Below are 24,836 nucleotides of genomic sequence, written 5' to 3'. Positions count from 1 at the left end.
TGTCACTGGCTTAAGAAGAAACACATTTTTAACTAAGAGACCTGTTTAAATTATATATATATATATATATATATATTTGTGACTATGCTAAACCTAGGGTGGGGCTAGTAGTTTTATTGGATGGAAGAAGATTGATTTATCCACAATGGGATGCTTATCACCAAGATTGTTCAAGGCTAGGTCACATGCCCCTTGGGAAGTTTAATTCCCCAAAGTAACTTCCATCCTCAACCCCTCCCCATGAGATTTGAACTTGTGACTTGGGGACTAAACCCTAAGCTACACCTCATGAATAATTATACATATAAATACATGACACCAAATACAACATAATTTTGAAAATAATTATAATTTTCAGAATTATCTAATAGTAACTAATGTACAACATAAATATTTATTATTGTCTTTAAAATAAAATAACATTATTGTATTTTGGTCCTGGCCGGAAATGTATTAACCTCAAAGTCTTCCACCAGTTGATGATACATTGCAAACCAATTTCTATTGAATTTCGTAAGATAGTGTACTTTCAAAGCATGGTATGGAAGTTATATTAAACTTCGTTAGACAGATTTGGCAGAGCAATATAGCTCCCACCTCGCAATGTTCAACTCATACTAGTCTGTTGTTCCTTATATACCCGTAACTATAAAGTGAACCATAAGAAGCAGGAGGATTTCTCTGCTCTCACATCATGTTCTTTTGCTATTGTGACCTCTCCAAGGTCAAGCTCATGTCCCAGCTCCATGAATTGCCATTGTTCTTGGTTGATGGATTCCTGGCATTCTCTTTAGACAACTGCCAATCGGTGATATATCCAGGCCGAGACGGTGGAGGATGAATTTCTATAACACCTGATAGCATGGAAACCAATTGAGACATGGAAGGCCGTTGTGAGGGAGATGCTTGTGTACACAAAAGAGCCACGTGAATAACCCTCAAAGCTTCTTCTTCAGAGCAGCTCGAAATCATTTCGGTGTCCACCAAATCTAGTAGTCTGTTTTCCTCGTACAGATGCCAAGTCTGCAGTTCAATGACAATGACAGATATTAGACATAGCGTTTGAGGGAAATATTGCAGAGAGGATTCTTGCCGAAATCTGCAGTGTCTTTGGTTCATGTTCAAATATTTTCACAGATTTCTTTCATAAAATAAGTACAAGCAAATCCTTTATGTTTGAGATTTCACAAGAATTTGGTACCCAATCCAGAAGATAGACCATGTCATCTGGCAAGCTCCTGTCTTCATGACTTCTGTTGCTAACAACTTCAAGAGCAACTACTCCAAAGCTGAAAATGTCCACTTTCTCCGAAAGGTGACCACGCAAAGCATACTCTGGAGCTAGGTACCCACTGAAAATTACAAATTTGATTTCTTGTTATGCATCCATGAGACCGATATTGGTGTTCATTTAAGTAAAATGTCATCCATTTTCATTAGATAACTCCAAATTGACTGGAAATTTATAAATCTTCTTGTAAAACATGTGGAGTAAATTGAGCAATGTTAGCCACATAATATCCTTTCTCATGTTATTTCAAGTCCCGCATTAACAATGACCGATGCTGATTCAACATTTTGTATTTAGATCATGAAATTATTTTATACATTGAAACATATACAAATCAGTGAAACAGACATCAAAAAAAGATATCTATAAATGAATAGAAAGGATATTATCATACATTGTTCCCACCACTCTGGTGCTAATGTGAGATTTTCCAGCGTCATATAGTCTGGCCAACCCAAAATCAGCAATTTTTGGATCTAGATGTTTGTCTAGAAGGATGTTATTAGGTTTGATGTCTCGATGCACAATTCTAATTCTAGATTCTTCATGAAGATATGCCAGTCCGCGTGCAACTTCAAGGCAAATCTTAAACCGGATAGGCCAATCAAGCTGGAGCCTACACTCAACAGGACCTGAGGTTTGAAACCAAAAATGAAAAAGAAAAAATCATAAGTAAAATTTATTGACATTTAATTTATATTCAATATAAGAAAGACAAACCATTCTTTGAGCTAGCATTCAGCAAAGAAACTGTAACGCTGTACCAAATAAAGCTCGACCCAGACTGTTGTTTTCCAAATATTCGTAGACCAAGAGGCGCTCTTCTTCCTCGACACAACAACCGTACAATCTCACAAGGTTTCGGTGCTGTACAGAAGATATTGTAGCCACCTCATTAAGAAATTCTTGTTTTCCTTGATTGGACCTGGACGACAGCTTCTTTATTGCCACGGGTCTTCCATCTGACAACACACCCTAAAATAGAGAATAATAGATTGCAAAGTAAGCATTTGAAATTTTGATATTTTATGGATGCATACTATCAAGAATGAAGATGATACAATATAACTGGAATTATAACCGAAGGATCCATTTAAATGTACCTTATAAACTGTACCGAACCCGCCCTCTCCTATTTTATTTTCATCATCAAAATCTTTTGTAGCAATTCGCATTTCTGTTAAACTGAAAGTATATGGTCTTACAGCCATATTCCTTAAATCTGGTAATACAAATTAAATACAATGGTAAGATCTATGTCATGGCAATACATTCATCAATGTCTTGAGTGATATTCATATCCATAAAAATGCATGGAGACAAGTCCCACTTTTAGAAAAATATACGATCACCTTCACTGTAACCAGCTGTCAATGATTCTTGCTTCATTCTTTTTCTTCTTTTTAAAATCACGAAGGATGAGCATAGAACAATGCCTAAACCAGTTAGTACTACTCCAAGAACAATACCAACAATTTTGGTTCTACTGTTTTTGTTGGAACTTTTGTTTACAATAGTTGGCTTAAATCCTGCAATGACAATTCAGAAGGTGAGAAAAAGTGATTCCAAGTCGACCATTATCAATGAATATGAGAAACAGTTTCTAAATGTTGGAGTAACTCCTACTTGTGATTCCATAAATCAAGTTAGTTAGAGATCAATTGTAGGGATGTATGGTTATGTGGTTGGTTAAAATGGAATAACTGAGTTTAACTGAACTCTTATGATTGCCTATAGCTATATAAGAGGCGAGATGATGTACACTACATGTAACATATGGAGATGGCACAATTTAATGAATTTCCCCTTCGGAGGTTTATTGCTCTCTGTGTTTCTTGCTTCTTATTTTTCATGTCTATTTGTATGTGTGAATGTTTTAGGCTGTTAAAATCAACACTGAAATGATTCAATCTGACAAATAAAAGAATTTAATAATCTATATAGCAGATGTAATGAAGTCCAAAAGTATATAAATGGGTAATAGTATAGAATTTTGCTTACGAGGAGTGACCATAATTGCCGAGATTAAAGGTCCATGTGTCTGGTCTGATGGTATGTAACAGGTTCCCTTGCCAGCCGAAAAAAGATGTACCTCAAGAAAGTTCTCGGTAACATTTATCATGTAAGTTTGAACAACTGGCCCATTTGATGATCCAGGCACTTCCTTGATATTAAAATCCTTTAACACTTGAACTCCCTACATTAAGCACAGTGCACAAGTGAAAATATGTTGGAGCATGAAAAAGAGAATGAAACATTAAAGCAGGTACATGTTCTAAAGTCTGTCAAGGTTCTTCTAATTTGGGATAAAAACGGGCAGCTTAACTCCTACTTGGCTTTCTTATAAATAAGAAAAACTGGAAAAATGGTACACCGCTAAATTCATTATGATTTCAGCCATAGCATCCTTTTTGTCCTGAGCTCCATCTGGAATCTAAATCTTGGATATGCATTATTTGCTAAATTGTTGGTAAAGACCATGTACTTCGACTCCTAAGTGATGTTATCCTTGTGGCGTGCCTTGTCTTTCCCTTCTCAAAGAATTGTATACATGCTTCATTCTGAAATGATCATAATCTTGGGATGTTCGATCTCAATTCCTTCTAGCTACATACAAACATCATACACCAATGTCCTGGACCAAATGATGTTTTAATTTTAAAGGGCTTTTACCAGCCAAGGTGCCATAAATGACCTGGACTAAAAGATTTGCTAATATCAACATTTCTGAAACCTGTGATGTGAATTTACAGTCCTTGCAAATGCACCATGATATCATGTTTCTTAGCAAATAAGATATGATATAGAACAAGGATTTTCTGTGCCCCTCAAGTTGGTTCCTATAGTTATGTCATTATAGAGTAATACCTGTAGATAGGCATCAAAAATGCGCAATCCAAGACTTCGCCATGACTGTGTATTTGGAATCTGGATTTCCTTAAAATGGAGCTCTACCCTGTATGGTCCATTCTCAAGACCAAGGCCATAGTATCTCAGAGATGAGGGTGACAGACGTGCTGTCGTATATATTGATGGTTCTTGAGTTGATCCATCTTCAATCATATAATATGGGTTAGTATTTGCGTTACTTGAATCTGATGAACTCAAAAAAGTTCCTGTTGTACTAACTCCCCAATTCTCTTCGAAATTCATGTAGAATGATGCAGCATCTAGTGTTTCATTGTCCCCCACAAAAAGGACTTGTGTTGAAGAATCAATCAGCTGTGGACCTCCACAATTGATGGCCAAAGAAGAACCTGACAAGCAAGTACAAACACGACAAGATAGTTTCCTTTAAAAAATTGAGGTGATATAAGTACAAGATAACACTCAACAACAGATCAATGGTGAATAATCTCAATCTTGGTTTGACAACATTATGAATGAATTGTGTCAACCGCAACATCTGCTATTTTGCATACTGGAGCATTATCTCATTGACTTTGCAAATTGAAATGATCACATGGATATTATTCCTTCCTATTTGTTATTTATACGCAATCACATATATAACCCAAGTATGCATACAGATGTGGTTTAGTGAGTACTTCATCATCTTTAGTTATTTGTCTGTGTTGGAGTAACGAAGATACCAAGGCATGGATATTCCAATAAAAGGACAACGGATTTGAAGCAGCTAGGAAGCACATAATAATATCAGATAACCTAGACTTTAGTAATATTTGTGAAATGGCGATCAGTAAACCATGTACGTGCTGGGAAATCCATTTTTGCAGATTATGTAGGATTTTGATAACTAACTGAACATTCCATCGATATGACGCAGAATTAGTATAATACTTTTAACATTATATAGATAGATAGATAATTGTGTCCAGCCATAGAGTGTCCAAAATTTTCTTTAAAACTGGCACTTTGGTACTTACGCATAAATTAGTCTAGTAGTAGTTTTGAAGGTTTAAACCTGGAAACATTGAAAAAGATATTATCTAAACCAAAGTACAAACTGTTTTGCATTATTTTAGGTTGGGTTCCATTGCCCCAGACTTTCAGAAGGTTCAACTTGTAATTGGTTATGCTGAGGTTCAGTTCACAACAAATTTAGTTTGAAGCTTACAAATAGTTTGACATGTTCTATTACGAGAATGGGGACAAGGGTTTTATATTTTATTTCTAGTCTCCAAGTTAAGGGTTTTGAAGATATTTCATTTTTATTTGTGACGTTTTTGACAAGCTAAATTTTATTACATGAGTTGCTTATGGTTGCACAAACTATTTGACCTCAAGTTCTTTAGATTCTCAAAAGTTATTCTTAGGAACTTTGGAATGTTATTTTATAGTTTATTTTCCTCCTTAATGATCAATTAGGACTTGCAAATTGTCATCATAAAATTAACTTTACTAAATGATCAATTAGGACTTGAACAATGTCATCATAAATTTACTAGTGGACTTTCAAGTTTCGAACGATCGCTAATATTGTTTAACCTTGCTTCTAGTACTTTGGCATTCATCTATAAACTCCTGCTATAATATGCATGCTAGGGTGACCACATTCAGAAAATTTGTGAAAATTCGGCTAACCCCAAATCCTATTGCAGCAACTGATGTTAATTCGATTAAACAATTTACTTGCTGTGTGCTACGACAAATATTGAATTAAATACACTGCAACCTTCACAAAATAAATACTGCGGAAGAAATAAAAAAAGATGGAAGAATAGATGCACACACACACAAATACACAGTTATTTTCGGACTAAGTCCCCGGAAAAACCCAACTTGCGAAAACCGGTGCAGCAGCTGAGGGTTTTAATATTATGCAGTAGTAAATCTGAGTACAAGACTATGGATGCTCAAATCTAGCAATCCATACAGAGAAATGACTGACAATAAATCTAGTGAGAAAAATCTCACTCCCACAGGCGATCCGACATTGACCTTGGCTCAAGTTGAGCTGCTCTTTGCTGCCTCTGCGCAGTCACTGCGTCAGTCTACGCAGTACTGCATCCTCACAACTTGGAACTGCTTTCCCTTTCGCTATTTGATTTGCTGTTGTTTGGAAGATGGATACTCCTAAATCATTGCTTCTCCCCAACAAAATACGAAAACCCCTCTGAAGCACTGTGCTGCCTCTTTGTGGCACTTACTGCCTCTCTGCAGTGCACTCACCGGAACTAGAAAACTTCCTCCGACCTTACTATCCATGCCCCTCCCTCACTGCTTTGAGCTCACTAGCTCTCTCTCCGACAACTCAGCGCTGCTACTTAGGAAATTGATCTGCCAGTGAAATCGAACTGTTGGTGTGTTTTTTCCAAGCCCCATCGAGTTTCTTCTTATAATCTCTCGTTGAGACATCAATGACCATGATTAAAACTTAACTGATGGCTAAGATTAACTAGAACTCAATCCAAGTCTTTTTCTAGAAGATTCTCACCATGACTTAATTAATATCCTTTAATTAATCGTATTTCCTAAGTTTAGACTTAGGAAATCTTAAAAACTAATTAATTATTTTAATTAAGTCGTCTCTAGGTGGAATTTCCGAAAACGATATCTGGGTTTTGGAGAATACATGTATTCTAGCCTCTCCACCAAATTTTGTGGCTAGAACATATCCGATGCTACAAAAACTAACACTCCCTCTCAGCGAGGAATGTGTTCTAGCGCTGCAATCCATGGAAGCAACAACCTGTGTCTGCACCACCTCTTGTCACGCTGTTGATGCCTGGCTGCTGCTGCCCAACTGCTACTGCACAACTCTGATATACACTGCATTTGTGTTGCTGCTAACCCAACTGAACTGCTGCCAACGCTGCAACTCCCTCTCCATCTGTTGCTACTGCAACTGCAACAACTGCAACTAAAAAGCATCCAAAATATTGAATCAACTATGATCAGTATGATGCATCTGTCACCCGAATCTCTGACTGCTGCTAGTCTCTGCGCTGTCACTGAAGCCTTTGCGCTACTGCTGACTCTACTCTGTGCCACTTGCACTACACTGCCCAGTATCTGACCGCTACTAGCCACTGCATCTGTCACTTTGGCATATGATTGCACCATCTGCCACTGATCCATCCTGCGACTGAAATACTATGGGCTCCCGTAGCAAGGTTCTGATTCAAGAGGTGGACCTCTTCAAGAATCCTGCCCATCTTGTAGCTCTCTAGGGCTACAAAACCAAATCACCCCACCTCACTCCTAGAGGTATATTGATGATCATGGCAAACTCTTCCTCCAATCTGGAGGACAACCTGTCAATCTCCATGGATGTAGCCTGCTGATCCTGGTTCTCCTCTTTGTCCTTTCTGAGAGGACATTGAGGGTTGTAGTTGCCAAGCTCACCACCTCTGAAGCATTTGACCTTGTAAAGGTCCTTCTTCCTCTTGTGTTGCTCCTGTTGCCCCTTTGATGTGAGAGCCATATTCTCCGCTTCTTTCACTTGCTTCGTCCCACTGCTGCCACTGATGGTGCTCTTTACTAAATCTCGCCTCATCTCCTCCTGCTGTAGATTAGTCCACATTTGATCCCACTCTGGCAACTTGACTCTGCCCAAAATACTCTGGACGAAGACCTGCCAGTCTTCGGAAAAGCTGTTTATAGCTAACCGTACCAATTCTGTAGGTTGGGGCGCTGACCCCACTGCAGACAGCTGGTCTTGGACATCTTGAATCCTAGTGAGGAAGGGGTCTATGCGCTCCCCTTTCTGCATCCTTGTACATCTCAGCTTCTCCTCAAGATATATCTTCCGCTGCTCAGAAGATCCCTGGTATAGTGTAGCAAGAGCTTCCCACATTTCCCTGGCATTATTTTTGCTAGCTATGTGAGACACCACATGATCTCGAACCCCATCGAGAATCAGCCTCTTTGCTTTCGCCATATCCTTCTTGTAGGTCTTCATCTGATCTGCATCCATCGGTATAGCTACCACGTTATTGATGTAGGCTTTGAGATCATATTCATCTAGAAGACAAGAAATTCTTGCCTTCCAGATCACGTCATTGGAGGCTCCGTCCAACCGATCATGATCTTTCAGCTTTGCTGATGCCCTTTCTGCAAAAAGTTGAACTCCTCCTCTTCTCCTCTACGTAGCTGCTGACTGGCTCTATGCACTCCCTGTTGGAGTGGGCGAATCTGCTCACAACTACTGCTGCTCTGCAGTGAAAAATCAAACTTTTGGACTAGAAGTTCCTTGAGGAAAGAATTCCCTTAGTATGTGCTCTTCCTTCCTCTTGATGCTATTCTGCATTGGCAAACTGCTGCAAAATAATTGCGTCCTAGCTGAAGATATGCTCTGCAAGGAAAATATTGCTTCTCCCTCTGCCTCTGGTAATCTTTGATCTGGAAAAATTATTCTCTATCGACTCTCTCAAAGAAATAAACTTTTCCTCAAAAATTGACCCTCCTGGCCAAAGGGACTGCACAACCACTCGGGTTTTGAATAACTGCTTACGTAGTGCTTCGAAGCTCCTTCTTCCAGCCTACAACTGAGCTCTTCGGCTTCAACCTGTGCTCCGATACCAAGTGAAAATTCAGCTAACCCCAAATCCTATTGCAACAACTGGTGTTAATTCTTCTAATTGTTAATTCAATTAAACAATTTACTTGTGTGCTACAGAAAATATCAAATTAAATACATTGCAACCTTCACAAAATAAATACTGTGGAAGAAATAAAAAAAGCTGGAAGAATAGATGCGCACACACACAAATACACAATACTTTTTGGACTAAGTCCTCGGAAAAACCCAACTCGGGAAACTGGTGTAACAACTGAGGGTTTTAATATTATGCAGTAGTAAATTTGAGTACAAGACTATGGATCCAGAGGAGAGGCAGCTTAATAGCCAGGACGAGTGACGCAGTTCTGCGTAGAGGCCACATAGAGGGTGACGTAGAGCCTCCAGAGCAGCAAGATCAGTCACTGATTCTCCAGTGACCAGGTGCGATCATTGCACCAATCTTTTGTTCAATATTCTCTCTATATCAGATTGCTAGTTGAGCATCCTAGAATTGTACTCAAAATTTCTCCTGCATAATAATAAAACCCTCAGAGCTGCTGCACCGGTTTTGCCGCATTGGGTTTTTCTAGGGACATATTGTCCAAAAATAACGGTGTCCTATGTGTTTCTATTTTCCTTGCTCAGTTTCTATGTTTCAGAATCATATTTAATTGGTGTAGGTTGCTTCAGTAATTTACTTCAATGTTTCAAAAAGAAATATGAAATATGCTTGTAATGTAATTTACAATCTAGGTGAAGTAAATTCAGTTGGTTGCAGTAGGATTCCTGAGATTGTTAGATCTAGGAATTTTCACAAAATCCTCTTTTGAAAACCTTGAGAGAGATGATCCTATTATCCCCTTGAAAGATGAAATTGAAGATTATTTTCGCATTGAAAAGGAGAAATGGGAAATTGTTGGTCCTCAATTTGATTGTGCTCCCATTTACGACACTGACAAGGAGGATGAGGATGAGATTGGTCTTCCCTTCCCCTTGGGCACTATTTATGATGACATACCCATTGATACCCTTGGGAAGGGGAATCTTCATTTTCCTTTGTATAAAGAGGGGCAATTGGAAGTGATCAATTTTCCTTTTAGGAGAGACCCGATCTTTGATACTAAGGAAATTGATAAGGCTCCCACTTCTCCTGAGTATGATTCTATGTTCAAATCACTTGAGCCTTTAGATTATGATTTTGGGAAAGCGCAACTTGTTGAATGCAATATTTCTTTCTCCCTTTTTCTTATTGGTCATCATCTTGAGTCTTTGTCAAGTGATTCCCTCGCCCCTCATCATATGATGTCAAGTAACTATGAGCCCTTTCCCCTGCTCGAGTATAGTGTCAAGGAAGAGCTCTTTGTCAATTATACTTTTTCTCCTTGGACACACCCTTAGGGATTTGATCACTCCATAGTCTCCCCTCTCTAGTGTAATCATCATGTGTAACCTACTTGTGTTTCTCCATCTTGTTGCCATCCATCAAAAGTTTATGAGCTTGGTTGTCGAGATCTCTATATTTTGGTTGCAAGAGAAGATCTCATGGACTAGATTACATCCTTTTCTTACCTCTTCTCACATAATCATCCATTTGTGGGCATCTTATTTTCCCACCTCTCACCCGCAACATCCTCCATGTGCTTGGGTTTGCATCCGCTTTGGGATTTTTTGCATGAGTAATCATAGAAGCAGGCATATTTACATTGACTTGATGATATGTTGGTTGCACTGGCTTTATGATTACACTTAATAATAGATTCATCATATACATGTTAGGGTAGGATACATTGCATGCTGATTTTTTGCATTAACTGCATATGATGTTCCTCATGACAGATTAGATTGCATTTAGGTTAAAAAAAATTGCATATTTTATTTCTTGTTGGTTTATGGGCTAACATTAAGCATGGGTGATCATAAGACACCATGAAAAGCATGTTGCCCCGTGGCTTTGATCTTTGACATGTGCAGATAACAGGTCTATGGTGACCAAGAGATTGTTGGAGTTCTGGTGACCTCCTCATACACTTCTTTGAGAGATCACATCCCAGTTAGAGCCAGATGTTACCCACCACTTCGTGGGTGATATCCCCAAGAGAAATTTTTCTCCATGATGAACCTCAGCCGGCAGCGAGCAGCCCCTTGCAGCCTCCTACTAGCTCGTTGTGCCATTTCTCTACCACCTGAGCCAACCATGTGGTCCCTCACCCACCTGTATTGATCGTATGTTTTAAGGTGGGCCTCCAAAATCTAAAGGTATGTCTTGCCATTTGGTAATTGAGTATTGGGTTTACTTATCATGGATATTTCTAGGTATGGATTGATGGGGGGATTTGGCAGAAAGGGTGGGCTTAGTTTGTGCTCTTGTCCCCTTGATCTCTTTTGGATGTTACCCTTGGATCTTAGTCCCGTGGGATCTCCTTTATTGACCATTTGGTTCTAAGGTGGTACTACTTGGGAAACCTCGAATTTGGGTGCGTGGTCCCGCTCCTTTATCCGTATATATTACTCCCTTTCCACTCACTATACCCCATTCATAATTTCTCCCACCTGGGTCCACATAGGGCCAACATCCCTATCCCCTTGCCCCACCTTGGGTCAGGCCTGGAATGATGCCCCAAAGGTTGAAGCAACTAAAAGAAAAAAAAAAAGCATAATTGGCCACATTTAACAAGAAATTGTACCACAAAATGCAAAAGATGGCCAGAACAAAATAATTAGCACATGGGCAAAAGCCAATAAATGAGCTCTACCCCAATTCATGGTCATCACCCTGGTTCCATAGGCCCTAGATTTTTAATATTAGCTAGGGCAATTGCTAGGTTAAGGGATAATCATTGTTATCTCTTACATGTCATGCCCTTGTCCTTTGAGCCCCGAGCAGTTAATTAAAAAAAAATCATAAAAGGAAAAATGCATATACAGAAGGGTGGGAAAATCAAGGCCGAGGCACCTCATGTACCACGATTACTCCCTCTTACACATTACATACCCAGGTGTGGTCTTCCCCTTATCTAGCTACCCCTATGCTCCAATATGTGGCCCAGGATTGCCCCTCTCATTCCCTACTCCATTCCACTTATTTATCACTTGGAATCCTCATTAGAAGGATGTACCATGGACATACTATCCCCTGTAAGGTCTGAAACCACCTAATAAGGTACTTGGTTAACCCCTTTTGAAGCTTGGAGACACTAGCACATGCCACCATGCCATTATGAAGTGCCCACTTTGTTATCCATGATTTGTAAACTCTTTTACTCGATTATTTTAATGATTGGTTGTACTGGAAGCATAAGGGATGCATTAGATCTTATGCAGGATTATAGGTGGTTTCCATTTGGGTTTGGTCTCCCTATATGGGATCCTAACCCCCAGAGGTCTACATTGGCACATATACAGTGTGCATAGAGAGCCATTGGCCTCCACAACGACAAATAGCATTTCATGGATATTCGTCGATGCTCAGAGACTACTAGCGATCCACTTTTGGAATGATGGTGATATGCTTGGTACATTATTCCCAACAGGCCCCCACAGGAGCCCCACACTTTTGGCAGGTGTCCCAAGACATGTACGATGTCATGGCAGCGTTCATTCCACCACTCGGACCCTTGCAGACGATCTACAGGCATCTCTGATTCATATGGAGACCTATGGGGTCATTTATGTGCCCTCAGACCCACTAGGAGCACCACAGGTCTACTACTTGGAGAACAAGGGGCCACCCCCTTGTCCATCATATACCGGGAAATTTATTCCTTAGTATGGCACTTCAGGACATTATTAGGCCTTTGGAGGGCCCCACGACATGTACATATTATTATTTGGCCCCTTGTGAGGCTCATTTTTACACTTGAGCTAGTTTGGTGGGATTTATTTACACATTATTTTATTAGGGGCTAATGTAGGCCCATAGGCTAATTCAAACTCCTTAGGAGGCTATATATTGATGTTAGATACATTCATTTGGATCATCACTTGACTTGGGATCTCTCTAATCATAGAGAACTTCACATTTTTTCCTTGGAGGGTATTTTGGGAGATGGATGAATTTTGACATATGGATTTGGGCTATTTTTCTTGTCTTGGAGCTTTGTCTTGCAAACGAAATGCTGGTTGGATATATTCTATAACATTGTAATTGAATTTTGGATGTTGTTATTCTTGTTGTTACATATTGCTGAAATTAGGGCTAGTTGCTGCATAATTGAAATGTGGAATTAAGCATGTTTTCGCTGATTTAGTGTGTGGGCCAATGTTATATGAATGAAATGTCCTAGAGATTATTTGTCTTGATAAGCTTGCATCATTTTCTTTGAAGTATAAATGTTTGAAGGTCACTTTTCTTTTCTCTCTTAATGTTGGATAAAGCTGACTTTCTGGGCCTCCTTGATTAAGAAACCAAGTTCTTATTCGTCATCATCCTTGACTCCATATCCCCAAGTGAATTAGGCACTAGTCCCTCAAAAAGGGTGATCATTTTAACCCACTTTTCCCCTTTTTCCCCTTTTTCCCTAGGTCTAGCCCCATTAGTTCACCTAGGGCATCAATTTCCTAGGAATTGACCAAAGGAAAAACTTCGATCTCCTATAGGCTACTGCGTTGGTGGGTCCCCTCCCTCTCTTCCAAATTTGAGGCAATTCTAACAGTGGAATCTCCGAGAATCCCAAGCCCTAGCTCTAGGATCGAATTTTGCCTAGGCATCCCCAAGGCTAGACCTCAATAGGATCAATTCAACCTTTTGAAGTAAATATTCTTGTTTGGTCCTTTCCTTTCACCTTGTCCAGGATAGGAACATCATTGGTTGCTACATTCCATCCTCGAGCTTGGGCTGGGTCCACTTGGCCCTGTGTGGTCCCACTTCTCAATAAAGATTATTTGTCAAGGACCATTTGGGAATCCAAATTTCCCAAGGATTATAGGGATTGAGAACTTTATCTATAAGCCTATTCCTTCTCCCTCAACCCTCCCATCCTCACCCCTTACCCCTGGAGGATCAAGTCCCTTGTTTAAAGAGCAAGCAAGTTCCATTCTTCACCCCATCCTTGGGAAAGTGTTTATAGGGTCACTTTCCACCTATGTTGCATGAGTTCTTGGAACGTGGGAATGTTGGGAACTTGGGTACGGGTGTCGTGAACGACTAGAGGCTTCCCCAAAATTTATAGGAAACAACTAATCGGGAGCGGTAATATTATATAATAAAAAAATATAAAATATATAATTTTTTTTAATTATATAATAATCAAAATTAATATATAATCAAAATATTAAAATCAATTTAAATATATAATATCTCTCATATATAAATATATTCTCTAGTGTCTCTCTCCCTGAGTCTCTCCCTTCTATATATATAAATTATTAAAATGTCAAGTTCATTATCAGTTCTCTCACACATGACCAGTCTTTGAAACAATTTGGCTTAAAAATACAAAGGAACAATTTTTCCTATGTTTCTCTAGTTATTCTTAAGAGAAAAAGTAAAGCAACTCCAATGTTTAAGCATTGACTACCACATACAATATGCACACACAATCATCTGCAATATATATACATAAACAACAAAAGAAATACTCATGAGCATGACATCCCAAATATCGCACTTACATCGAGGTGCCACACGCTTCCTTAACCCATCAAGGGATTGCTCTAGTTTCTCAATTAACGATATCGGTGTTAAGGATGTCTTTGGCCTTTCTTCCTGCGAAGGTTTCAACATAGGCTCATTTTTGTGGGAAATTCAACATATTTTTCTACAGGCTTTGTATTCCCCAACCCCAGGGAATGCTAAAACTAAAAAAAAATAGCTTTCAAAGCTCCCGAAACTTTCCCCAGCTCCCATTGCAGCTCCCGCTGATACGGAAACATTCCCATACAGTTCCAAAGCTCCCGAGAGCGCGGGAACCATTGGAATGGGTTTCCCACCTCTCGGGAGCGGTCTGGTGTAACAGAGCTTTCCACCTATCCATTGACATATGCTTTACAAGTGATCCCTACACTACCGAGACTCCTCCCATTAGTGAAAGTCCGTAAAGAGCAGGGAGACTTAGCTGTGGTGATAATGGGCTAAGCCTCCACCATTTCCCTTAACCTAGCAATTGCCCTCTTAGGAACCTGTTTTAGGTCCCCTACTGGTTTGAGCGGTAACAAGCCTTAAATTTAAAATTTTTGACAGGGTATAACCATTCAGAATATCATAATTTATCAATTTGATGTTGAGTACCTACCTGGGGTTTCTGTGGTTGAAGATTCTTCTGATTTGCTCCAACTTCGTTACCAAAACAACCAAAACCTCCATGCCAAACTGAGCACAACTTCAGTACCCAGCTCCAAAGTACTTCAAATTTGAGGTACTCTAGCCCCCATTCCCAAAACTTCAAGAACAATTGAGCTCAGAATGCCTTCTATCAGTAACACTATGAGAATTTCCTACTATCTCTCTGTCAATTTCCCAAAATTCCTCCCCCTTGTTATGGCCTTCTTCACTGCCTTATATGTTTAATTTCACCGTCTCTTAAACTCCTTGTTGTCCGCCTCCTTCCTCCACCACTTCCTTACTTCCCTTTGCTGTCATTCTCCTACTATCTTCTCGACCCTTCTTTCTTTTAGATGGAGGTAGTCCTATTTATTTTAATTTAAATGAATCACTTTTAGGGCTTGGCAATATTTTATTAACTTTTAGTTTGTAATTTAATTAAATTGTTTTGGTTCATATATTTAAATAAATCACTTTATGTAAACCTTTAATTAATTTCTTTTATTTAAATTAATAAATTCTAAATTAGTTAAATTTTAATTTATATATTCCATTATCTTATTTTATATATAGATATATATTTTTGATTTAAAAGATTTTATATATATATATATATATATATATAAAGGCGGTACACATATAAATGCCCCAATCGGTATATTTATTATACCCTGGTGAGTTCAAGAACTTATTTCGATAATCAAAATTTTTAATATTAGCCAGTGGGTATAGTAGTGCAATACATGCGGTTCATACATATGTAGCTATCATATGGATGTCCCGTATGTATGCTAATATTCACACTTTGTAATTGTAGGCGGGTCATTACACATGAAGAGACATGTCTTATGGGTTGGCCGACTTGTCCATCTGGAGGGACGACTTGGTCTTGTGGTGACAAAATTGACTCTTTTGACTCTAAATAAACTTTTTCTTTTTGTTACAAATAGTCCAAATGGGACTTTGACTCATGACATATTTTCTTATTGACTCAATAAACCCTAGAAGCATGAAGAACATGCTTTGACTGGAAAATAATAATAATAATAAGAATAATTTCTTTTTTTTCTTTTTGTTTTTACATGAAATACATATTGATGCAAGTGCAATCATAATTATGAAGACTGAACCCAGTTACATTTTTCAACATGAAGTTGAATTAGACTGCAGAGGAGTACTTTTTTGGGTACAATGAGACTTCTAAGGCATATCAGATATTCATTCTAGGGACCAAGAGGATTATTGTTAGGAGAGATGTTTGCTTTATGGAGGACAAGGCATATCGGAGGTCCAGAGATTTGCCAGTAGCAATTGATCAGCATGAGAAGCCAAGAGAAGCTCCAAGGGTAGAACAACAAATTTAGGGATAGGACAATACGAGTATAGTTAATAGTACAAGCACAGGTTCAAGTCTAGGAGTTCCTCAGAGTTCGCAGAGTATGGAGCAGCAGATGCAACAGATTCAAGAGATGTATCCAGAGGACGTGGAAGTGTAAATTCCACTCTATAGTTGGTAGAAGGAACTGAGATGTTCAATAGACAGTCAAGGATGCTTAGGAGTTTGTGGGGACTCCTAGGACGGGCAGGAGAAAGCGGAGAAAACCAAATAGGTACACTGGCTACATGGCCTTAATGAGTAAGGTTGTGGATAGCAAGCCTTCCAGCGATCAAGAGGTCACACAACAGCAGGTGTGGCAGGATGCTATGGTTGAGGAGTACACCTCGATCATGCAAAACGACGTGTGAGAGGTGGTGCCTAGACTAACAGACAGAGCAATGGTTGGATCACACTAGATTTATAAGATCGAGCAGGTAGCAGATATTCTAACCAAGGCCTTGGGAAATGTGAGATTCATTTTCTTCAAAGGTAAGTTGGGTGTTGTGCAAAACACCATCCTAGCTAAGAAGGAGTGTTAGTTTGTGTAGCTCGGATATGTATTCTAATCTCAAGTGGTGTTAATGACGCTGGGAACACAAGTAGAATAATTATCTCCAAGCCTAGTTTATTTTATAAAGAGAAAAATGTCTTAATTAGATTTATTAAACAATTTTAATTATTTTCCTAAGTCTAACTTAGGGAAAGTGGTTAATTAATCAATATTAATTGAGACAAGTTGATTTCTCTCTAGTGACTTTTAGAAAAGTAATTGGATGGGGTCGAGATGATCTTAGCCATTGATTGTGATTACAGCGTGTTTTTTGATTCATCAACGAGAGATTATAAAATAAAATCAATGGGGCTCTTGAAGACAAAATTCGAGTGAGCAAGGGCGCAGTGATAACATGGGAAGACACCAACAAAGGTTCAACAATGATCGAGATTGATTTGTGGATAAAATTTTTTCACAAAGATTGCTAGTTTCTTAGTGGCAGAGGGAAATCGAATTATTCTGCAAAGGCCGAGTTTCTTTAGGTGGTCTAAATTGACAGAGAGAGGCCGCCTTGTTGCAAGGAAAAGCAAATTTTCCAAAGTGATTGATTTGTAGAGGAGAAGTCGAGTTTTCCAGAGAGATTGATTTTCTAGTAGAGGCCGAATTATTCTGTCAGAGAGTGTGAGTTACCAGTGGATTCTTGATGCCGCACATGTGGATCAATTTAGGGACGTACAAGCGGGCCGAATAGCTTCCAGGAGGTCGAAGTTGCTTGCAGAAGTGAAAGAAATAATTTGCTGGCGTTTTGTTGTTGATTTCTGGTAGCATTGGATGTGCTCTAAATCTCAAATTTTGCAGGGAGGCTTGGGCACATGTATTCCAAAGAACCCAGAAAGCTTTTTGATAAATTCCACCCAAAGATAGTTTTATTAAAATAATTAATTATTTTTAATGGGACCTTAAGTCTAAACTTAGGAAATTAAAATAATTAATGTGTATTAATCTAATTGTGGGTGTAACTTCTAGAAGAAGACGAGGATCAAGCAAAAATGATCTTAGCCATTGATTAGCTTCTAATCTGGACCGTTGAATGTCAACGAGAAGATTATTTGAGAAGGCTTGAGGGTCATTTGGAAAATACACAGAGAGTTGATCAGTCATATCGAATTGCTGAAGCTAGAGGCAGCGCAGTGATTTCATAGTGATCACACAGAAAGAGGCAGAGAGAGTTTCCACTGAAGGATCTTATCCGGAGCCAAGAATACTCAGGAGGTAGCATCGGATGTCCTCTAAGTCTCAAATTTCACAGGGAGGCTTGGGCACATGTATTCCAAAGAACCTATAAAGCGTTTTGGGATATTCCACCCGGAGACGGTTTTATTAAAATAATTAATTATTTTTAATGGGATCCTAACTCTAAACTTAGGAAATTAAAATAATTAATGGGTGTTAAACTAAACCGTGGGTGAAACTTCTAGAAGAAGGCGAAGATCAAGTCAATATGATCCTAGCCATTGATTAGAATCTAATATGGGTCGTTGATTGATCAATGAGAGGATTATAAGAGAAGGCTTAACGGTCATTTGGAAAACACAGAGAGAGTTGATTAGTCAGATCAAATTGCTGAAGCTAGAGGCAGCGTAGTGATTTCGTAGTGATCACACAGAGGGGCAAAGAGAGTTTTGGTTGGAGGATCTTCCCCGGAGCCAACAATACTCAGCAAAGAGGCAGAGAGACACGCAGAGGAGGCAACGCAGTGCCCAAAGAGTGTGACACAAAGCCAGGAAGGGCTCACGCAGCGCCCATGCAGAGCAACGTAGAAGCCTTCCACGCAGAGGTCCAAAATTTGCTGAGGTTGACGTTCTGAGCGGGGAGGGCTGGAGCTCCTAAGAGAAAATTGATCCAACAAAAAGGTTATGCAGTGCCTTAGAGGCTGACGCAGGCCCATGCAGTAACTGTGCAGGGGCTGCGCAGAAGTAGTCGGGGATTCATTGATTCAACTGTTGGATCAGCCGAGACTTGCACTGTAGAGTGAGGTAATCTCACTAATTTCTTCTGTCAAGTGATATTCTCTGTACTGGACTGCCAACAAGGCATCCAAAGATTGTATTCGGAAATAACTGCTGTTTAATAATAAAACCCCTCAGATCTACTGCATCGGTTTTCCCACATTGGGTTTTTCCATGGACGTTTGTGGCATTCAAAGATTGTATTCAAAAAATAACTTCTGCTTAATAATAAAAACCCTCAGATCTATTGCACCGGTTTTCCCACATTGGGTTTTTCCGTGGACGTTTGTCCTAAAATAATTGTGTCATTTGTGTTGTATCTTTCTCTTGTTTAGTTTCTTGTTTTGGCATATTATTTAAATGGTGTAGGCTGCAGTGTATGTATTTCAATGTTTGTCGTAGGAAACTGCAAATAACTTGTTCATGTAAATCTAACAAGTAGGAGAAATATCATTAGTTGCTGCAGTAGGGATTCCGGTTTATAAATTTTCACATGGAACCAAAGCAATGCAAGTGAAACAAGAAGAGTAGTGCCAGAGAACCAAGTGCTAAGCAGAGAAGGAGATTGAATAGCTGCAGGAGGCAGCAGTTCGAATCTCCAGAGGGATTGCGCAGTTCAGGCCAGGAGGGCTGAATTTTCAAGGAAAGTCTCTCTCTGAGTGAGTCGACGGAGAGGAAGGGCTTCTAGATCGAAATCTTGCCATGCTAGAGGGAGCAGCGCAACAACCTCAGCGTGAGGAAAGAGCTGGTGGGACACAGTTTTTCTACGGGCAGTTTATTGGGTAGAAAATTGTCAGAAGAGAGAGGAGAAGCACAGTGAGGAAATTTGTTAATTTTAGGTATGTTCTATGCTTAGAGCAATTTATTTCAATTTTCATAGTTAGCTCAATTTTTCCAGATTAGCAATCACATTGGCATTAAAGTAAACTGCAGATAGAACATAAATATAAATCGCAGAAGACAAGCCAAGACAAGACACAAGATGTGGCGCTACCCAGGGACAAACTCCAATGTGGGGAAACCCTTGATCAATTCTTCTTATATGTTCTTCAATAGTTCCGCAGAGAGAGAGAGAGAGAGAGAGAGAGAGATAGTACATTTACAATAGAAGTCAACACTTTGACTTATCTAGATAAGAGCATAGATCATCTCTAAGAAGATGATACATGAGATCAGTGGAAGACAAGCTGCTTCAACTGATTCTCCATCGTACTGCATCTCGTCATCATGCTACACCCATTCACTGAGCTGCTCTTGTCACAGAAATGCAACCAGTCATGGTTGTACCCATTCACGGTGCACTATGCTGCACCACACACAATTGTACCCATACATGCTGCTGTACATATTGTCTCCACTATGCTGCAATCATTACAGTTGTACCCATACACGCTGTTGTACATACTGCCTCCACTATGCAACAGTTGTGCCTATACATGCTACTGTACATATTGTCTCCACTATGCAACAGTTGTACCTATACATGCTGTTGTACATACTGCCTCCACTATGTTGTACTATGTTGCTGTCCCATAATATGTCCAGCATATCATACCCAAACATGGCCCTGCTATCACCTACAACAACAGCAGCTAGGTGACCTTTCAGGACAGCAACCAACTATAGTATTGATCCTAAACTAGGATCCAACACCCCTCCAAAACACTGTTGAACTGATGTTTGCTTCTGCGTTTGTGACAGCCCTGGTTAGGGCACGTGCTGCAGCCCTAAACCCTTATGACAGTCCACAAACCAACCCTCAAAGGGTTGCAGCATTCCTAGGGAAGCCTCCTCTTTGTCCACGCTGCCTTGTGAGAGGCTAGTCCACCTTAACAACCCTCTATGCAACTCTTTCTGTGTGCTAAGGCTTGCGACCTAGCACTGTCATGAGACAGTCCCTACGCATGCCCAAACACACCTTCTTCTTCAGCATTTTGTCCCTCTAGCTCTTCGGCCTTCACTACCTAGCGACTCGGCCCTTGAAGTTATAGCTCCGATACCACTTGTTATAGATCTAACCTGGAAATATATGATAATATAAATAAACCCAACAATAACAAGATCAAAATAGATAGAAATGCTTCTTTATTGATATAAAACCCTTAAGGTAGGGCAACACCATACATTCACTCCTTAAGGAAGGAGAACACTCCACAAGCCATATGCCTGTTCATACAATATTCCTTGACTCCTCCTTCACATGGAGTCTCTAGCCTCTATATAGGCCTCATACATACAATACCATGGGTCATTACCATGGTTCCCTCATACCATCAACTAATACCATGGGCCCATTACATTATTATTAACTACTTGTGGTCCCTTACATGATATGGGTTAATCACACCTTATTTATTACTATGGCCCATCCCATTATTACATTATTACCTTGGGTACCTCCTTTGGTACCCCATATTATCCCCCCTAGGTATATAACATTCCACCCCCCTAAGCATGTTTCGTCCCCGAAACATGGGAAGAACACAAATAATAAGATCTACTCAAAAGAGTAGTCCACTGGTACCATGAACGTGCATCTAGCCATCCAAGAGAAAGGTGAACCCTCAATCTCGCTGGTGCCTCGCTCGTTTGAGATGGAAGTTGACCGTGGCAGCTCTTCTGTGTGTAGTAGGTGGATCGTCGCTCCTCGCTATCCGTCATACGGGGGTTGTTGTCCTTGTGGCTAATTGGTTGCCATCTTGTTGGTTGTTGTCTTGCGGGGTGATGTGGGTGATGATATGTTGAAGTTTTAACCCACGGTGTCTTTTTCTTTAATTCACCCTGCTGTGGTGCCCGTTGTGGTGTCTTCTTTTCCAATATGACTTCAACCACTGAACCCTCATCAGATGTGTCAGCACCTGTTACCTTTTCGGCTTCAGCCTCTGTTTGTGTTTGATTGTCGACCATCAACTGCTCATCATCTGACATGTCATTCCCTGGAACATCTTCTGCGTCAACCTCCGTGGACTCTACCTGTTTATTGATGGAAATATCCTGTAATGTAATTTTCTTCTTTTTATACCAGAGCTTCAGGAATTTCTTCTGCACATTAATATTTATAGTACCCACTGATTTCATCCACGGGTATCCCAAAACAACATCCATATTATCTGTCTCTGAAGCATAAAAATCACCATGCAACACATACTTATCCATAGAAATCTTCAAATCCTTATACACTTGAACATCCTCATTATCAATCTGTGCAGTTTCAATGTGTTGTGCTGGAACTTGCAATCTTTTTGCCAAATTAACACTTATAAGATTTTGCTTGCAACTAGGATTTATAGACACAATGATTTTCTCCTTCTGAATCAATCCATGAACCTGCAATAAAGATATACCAGTAGGAAATAACCCCATATGTTTCTCTTTATCTTGTTTTCTAGCATGAGACCATCTGTCTAAAAGGAATTTTTCAAATGCTTCATCAGGCAGGTTGTAACACTTCGTTTGGTTAAGTAATCCCCACCATGTGGCCGCCTCATCTATAAAATCCTCCACTGCCCACCATTTCCATTTGTTTTTCCATACCCACTTTTTTTGTTTTATGTATTCTTCAATAGTAGGACCACTATCTTTTCCTGTAAAATAAAGAACTTTGCTAGAAGCCATGAAGAGAGTTTTGAAAAAAAATCACTTACTTGGCGAAAATTTGAAATTGTCACAGTTTCATCAATATTGCTCAGAATCCTTATTATGACCTGTTTTCAGAAATGGAACAATCATTCCGCATCTGCCCATGTTATAGAAATCCTGATCCAGGCACTAGAATTCCAGATCTGCGCTGCAACTCTCTTGCCGTCACCAAAATTTCTACAAAAAAGAGCTGATTTTAAATCAGCGATATCTCCCTCATCCGGACTCCGATTCGACTAATTTTTTTTTTGAAATCGGTTATTTTTTCACATAGAATCCAGATCTACAATTATATTTTGCAGATCTTGCACCAGGACGTCCAGATCTGTGCCGCAAACTCGCTGCCCTGAAAATTGTCTGCAACCCCACTGATTTTTAAATCAACGATATCTCCCTCATCCGGACTCCGATTCAACCGATTTTTTTTTTTGAAATCGGCTATTTTTTCACAAAGAATACAGATCTACAATTACATTTTGCAGATCTTTCACCAGGACGTCCAGATCTGAGCCGCAAACTCGCTGCCCCAAAAAATTGTCTACAACACCACTGATTTTTGGATCAGCGATATCTCTTTCATTCGGACTCCGATTCAACCGATTTTTTTTTTGAAATCGGCTATTTTTCCACAAAAAATACAGATTTACAATTAGATTTTGCAAATCTTTCACCAAAACGTACAGATCTGATCTGCAAACTCGCCACCCAAAAATCCCTGCAAAAAATAAAAAAATTTCTCCACTTTTGTGCCCAAAAAAGTGCTTTGATACCACTTGTTATATCTCTGATACCACTTGTTATAGCTTCGATACCACTTGTTATAGATCTAACCTGGAAATATATGATAATATAAATAAACCCAAGAATAACAAGATCAAAATAGATAGAAATGCTTCTTTATTGATATCAAACCCTTAAGGTAGGGCAACACCATACATTCACTCCATAAGAAAGGAGAACACTCCACAAGCCATATGCCTGTTCATACAATATTCCTTGACTCCTCCATCACATGGAGTCTCTAGCCTCTATATAGGCCTCATACATACAATACCATGGGTCATTACCATGGTTCTCTCATACCATCAACTAATACCATGGGCCCATTACATTATTATTAACTACTTGTGGTCCCTTACATGATATGGGTTAACCACCTTATTTATTACTATGGCCCATCCCATTATTACATTATTACCTTGGGTACCTCCCCTGGTACCCCATATTATCCCCCCTAGGTATATAACACTTGAACAGCAACTCGGACTTGTCTTGATAGCCCTCAAACAATCCTAAGACAATCTGCAAATCAACCCTACAAACGGTGCTCTTCTACGTTGCTTCTTGACCTCCAAATAGACTTGTCTCCACGTTGTCTTGATCCTTCCTTGCTGCGGATTAGGGCTCTCCTTACTGCACAGCGGCTAGGGCTTCCTAGATCTGTGGCAAGATCTCCTCCAATACTGCGGCTAGGGCTCTCCTAGATGACTGCGTCTAGGGCTCTTTTAGATGACCCTCTCCACTGCAACTTTCTTGAGAGAAGACAAACCCAAAACAAGTGGAGAGAGGGAGATCATGAGAGTTGTGTTCTCAAATGATTCAAGGCACCTTTATTTATACTAAAACGTGGAGCACATGAGGGGTTTATTTGGTTGTTGGCCGACCTTGACGAATTGTCCCATAACACAAATAAATTCATATCTCCATGAATACTTATTGGAATCGGATGATATTTAAATCAATCCTACACCTCTCGATGAGCGGGATCTAAGAAAAATATCAGCTGCCATTAATAAGATGACCCACATGGAGTTTGGCCCTAGTTGCCAATTTTAACAGAATTTTTCCTCAGTAGACTTCCCGCCAAGAGGTCCGCTTTCTTATTGACTAAGCAACAACAATAAGAAGTAGAGAAGCAGTTCGACATTTTCATGGCAGCGATGGCAACCAATGGACTGAGAGATCATGATAGGTTGGATGGGGCATCCAACTATGTAATCTGAAAGGCAAGGATGTCATGCCTTCTGGATGAGCATTTTCTCAAAGTCTACGTCGACGGCGTGGTAGGTGAGCCCACAGATCCAGAGCAACTCAAGAAGTACAAGGGAGAAATGGCGAAGACAAAAATAAATATCATCGATGGAGTGAAAGATCATATAGTCTGTTACATCATTGGCAGAAACATTGCTAAGGAGATGTGGAATGCATTGTCGACGCTGTATCAAGGATCTTCTGAGTAGCGGAAGATGTACATAGAGCAGAAATTGAGATCTGCGCAAATGCATAAGTGGGAGCGCATTGA

At 39.6% G+C, this 24,836-nt stretch overlaps 1 protein-coding gene and 1 long non-coding RNA gene across 4 annotated transcripts in view; one reads left to right on the top strand and one right to left on the bottom strand.

Annotated features, from left to right (window-relative positions):
- The window catches only part of LOC149229089 (uncharacterized), a 121,136-nt gene that overhangs the window by 28,516 nt on the left and 67,784 nt on the right, over window positions 1–24,836 (top strand). Inside the window, exon 1 of one of the 2 annotated variants that reach the window (XR_016247915.1) lies at window positions 3,390–3,413. The exons of the other annotated variant lie outside the window; for it this stretch is intronic. This is a non-coding gene — a long non-coding RNA (uncharacterized LOC149229089). Of the gene's footprint in view, window positions 1–3,389; window positions 3,414–24,836 lie in introns of those variants that run through there. 2 annotated transcript variants of the gene reach the window in all.
- Window positions 418–24,836, bottom strand: part of LOC149229088 (putative LRR receptor-like serine/threonine-protein kinase At1g56140) — a 531,024-nt gene continuing 506,605 nt past the window's right edge. For both annotated transcript variants that reach the window (XM_089378459.1, XM_089378458.1), the window contains 8 exons: window positions 4,160–4,548; window positions 3,293–3,488; window positions 2,644–2,820; window positions 2,395–2,513; window positions 2,056–2,266; window positions 1,686–1,923; window positions 1,202–1,352; window positions 418–1,023 (listed from right to left, as the gene is read on the bottom strand). In XM_089378459.1, the coding sequence (XP_089234585.1) occupies window positions 706–1,023; window positions 1,202–1,352; window positions 1,686–1,923; window positions 2,056–2,266; window positions 2,395–2,513; window positions 2,644–2,820; window positions 3,293–3,488; window positions 4,160–4,548 (1,799 nt within the window). In that variant the 3' untranslated portion in view covers window positions 418–705. The remainder of the gene's footprint in view (window positions 1,024–1,201; window positions 1,353–1,685; window positions 1,924–2,055; window positions 2,267–2,394; window positions 2,514–2,643; window positions 2,821–3,292; window positions 3,489–4,159; window positions 4,549–24,836) is intronic.

This window comes from Pinus tabuliformis, chromosome J, assembly GCF_031772625.1.
Source record: "Pinus tabuliformis cultivar Carrire ecotype Pingquan chromosome J, CPIR1, whole genome shotgun sequence".
NCBI classification, from domain to species: domain Eukaryota; kingdom Viridiplantae; phylum Streptophyta; class Pinopsida; order Pinales; family Pinaceae; genus Pinus; species Pinus tabuliformis.
Note: the sequence above shows the minus strand (reverse complement) of the source record. Positions and strands in the feature narration are given on the sequence as shown.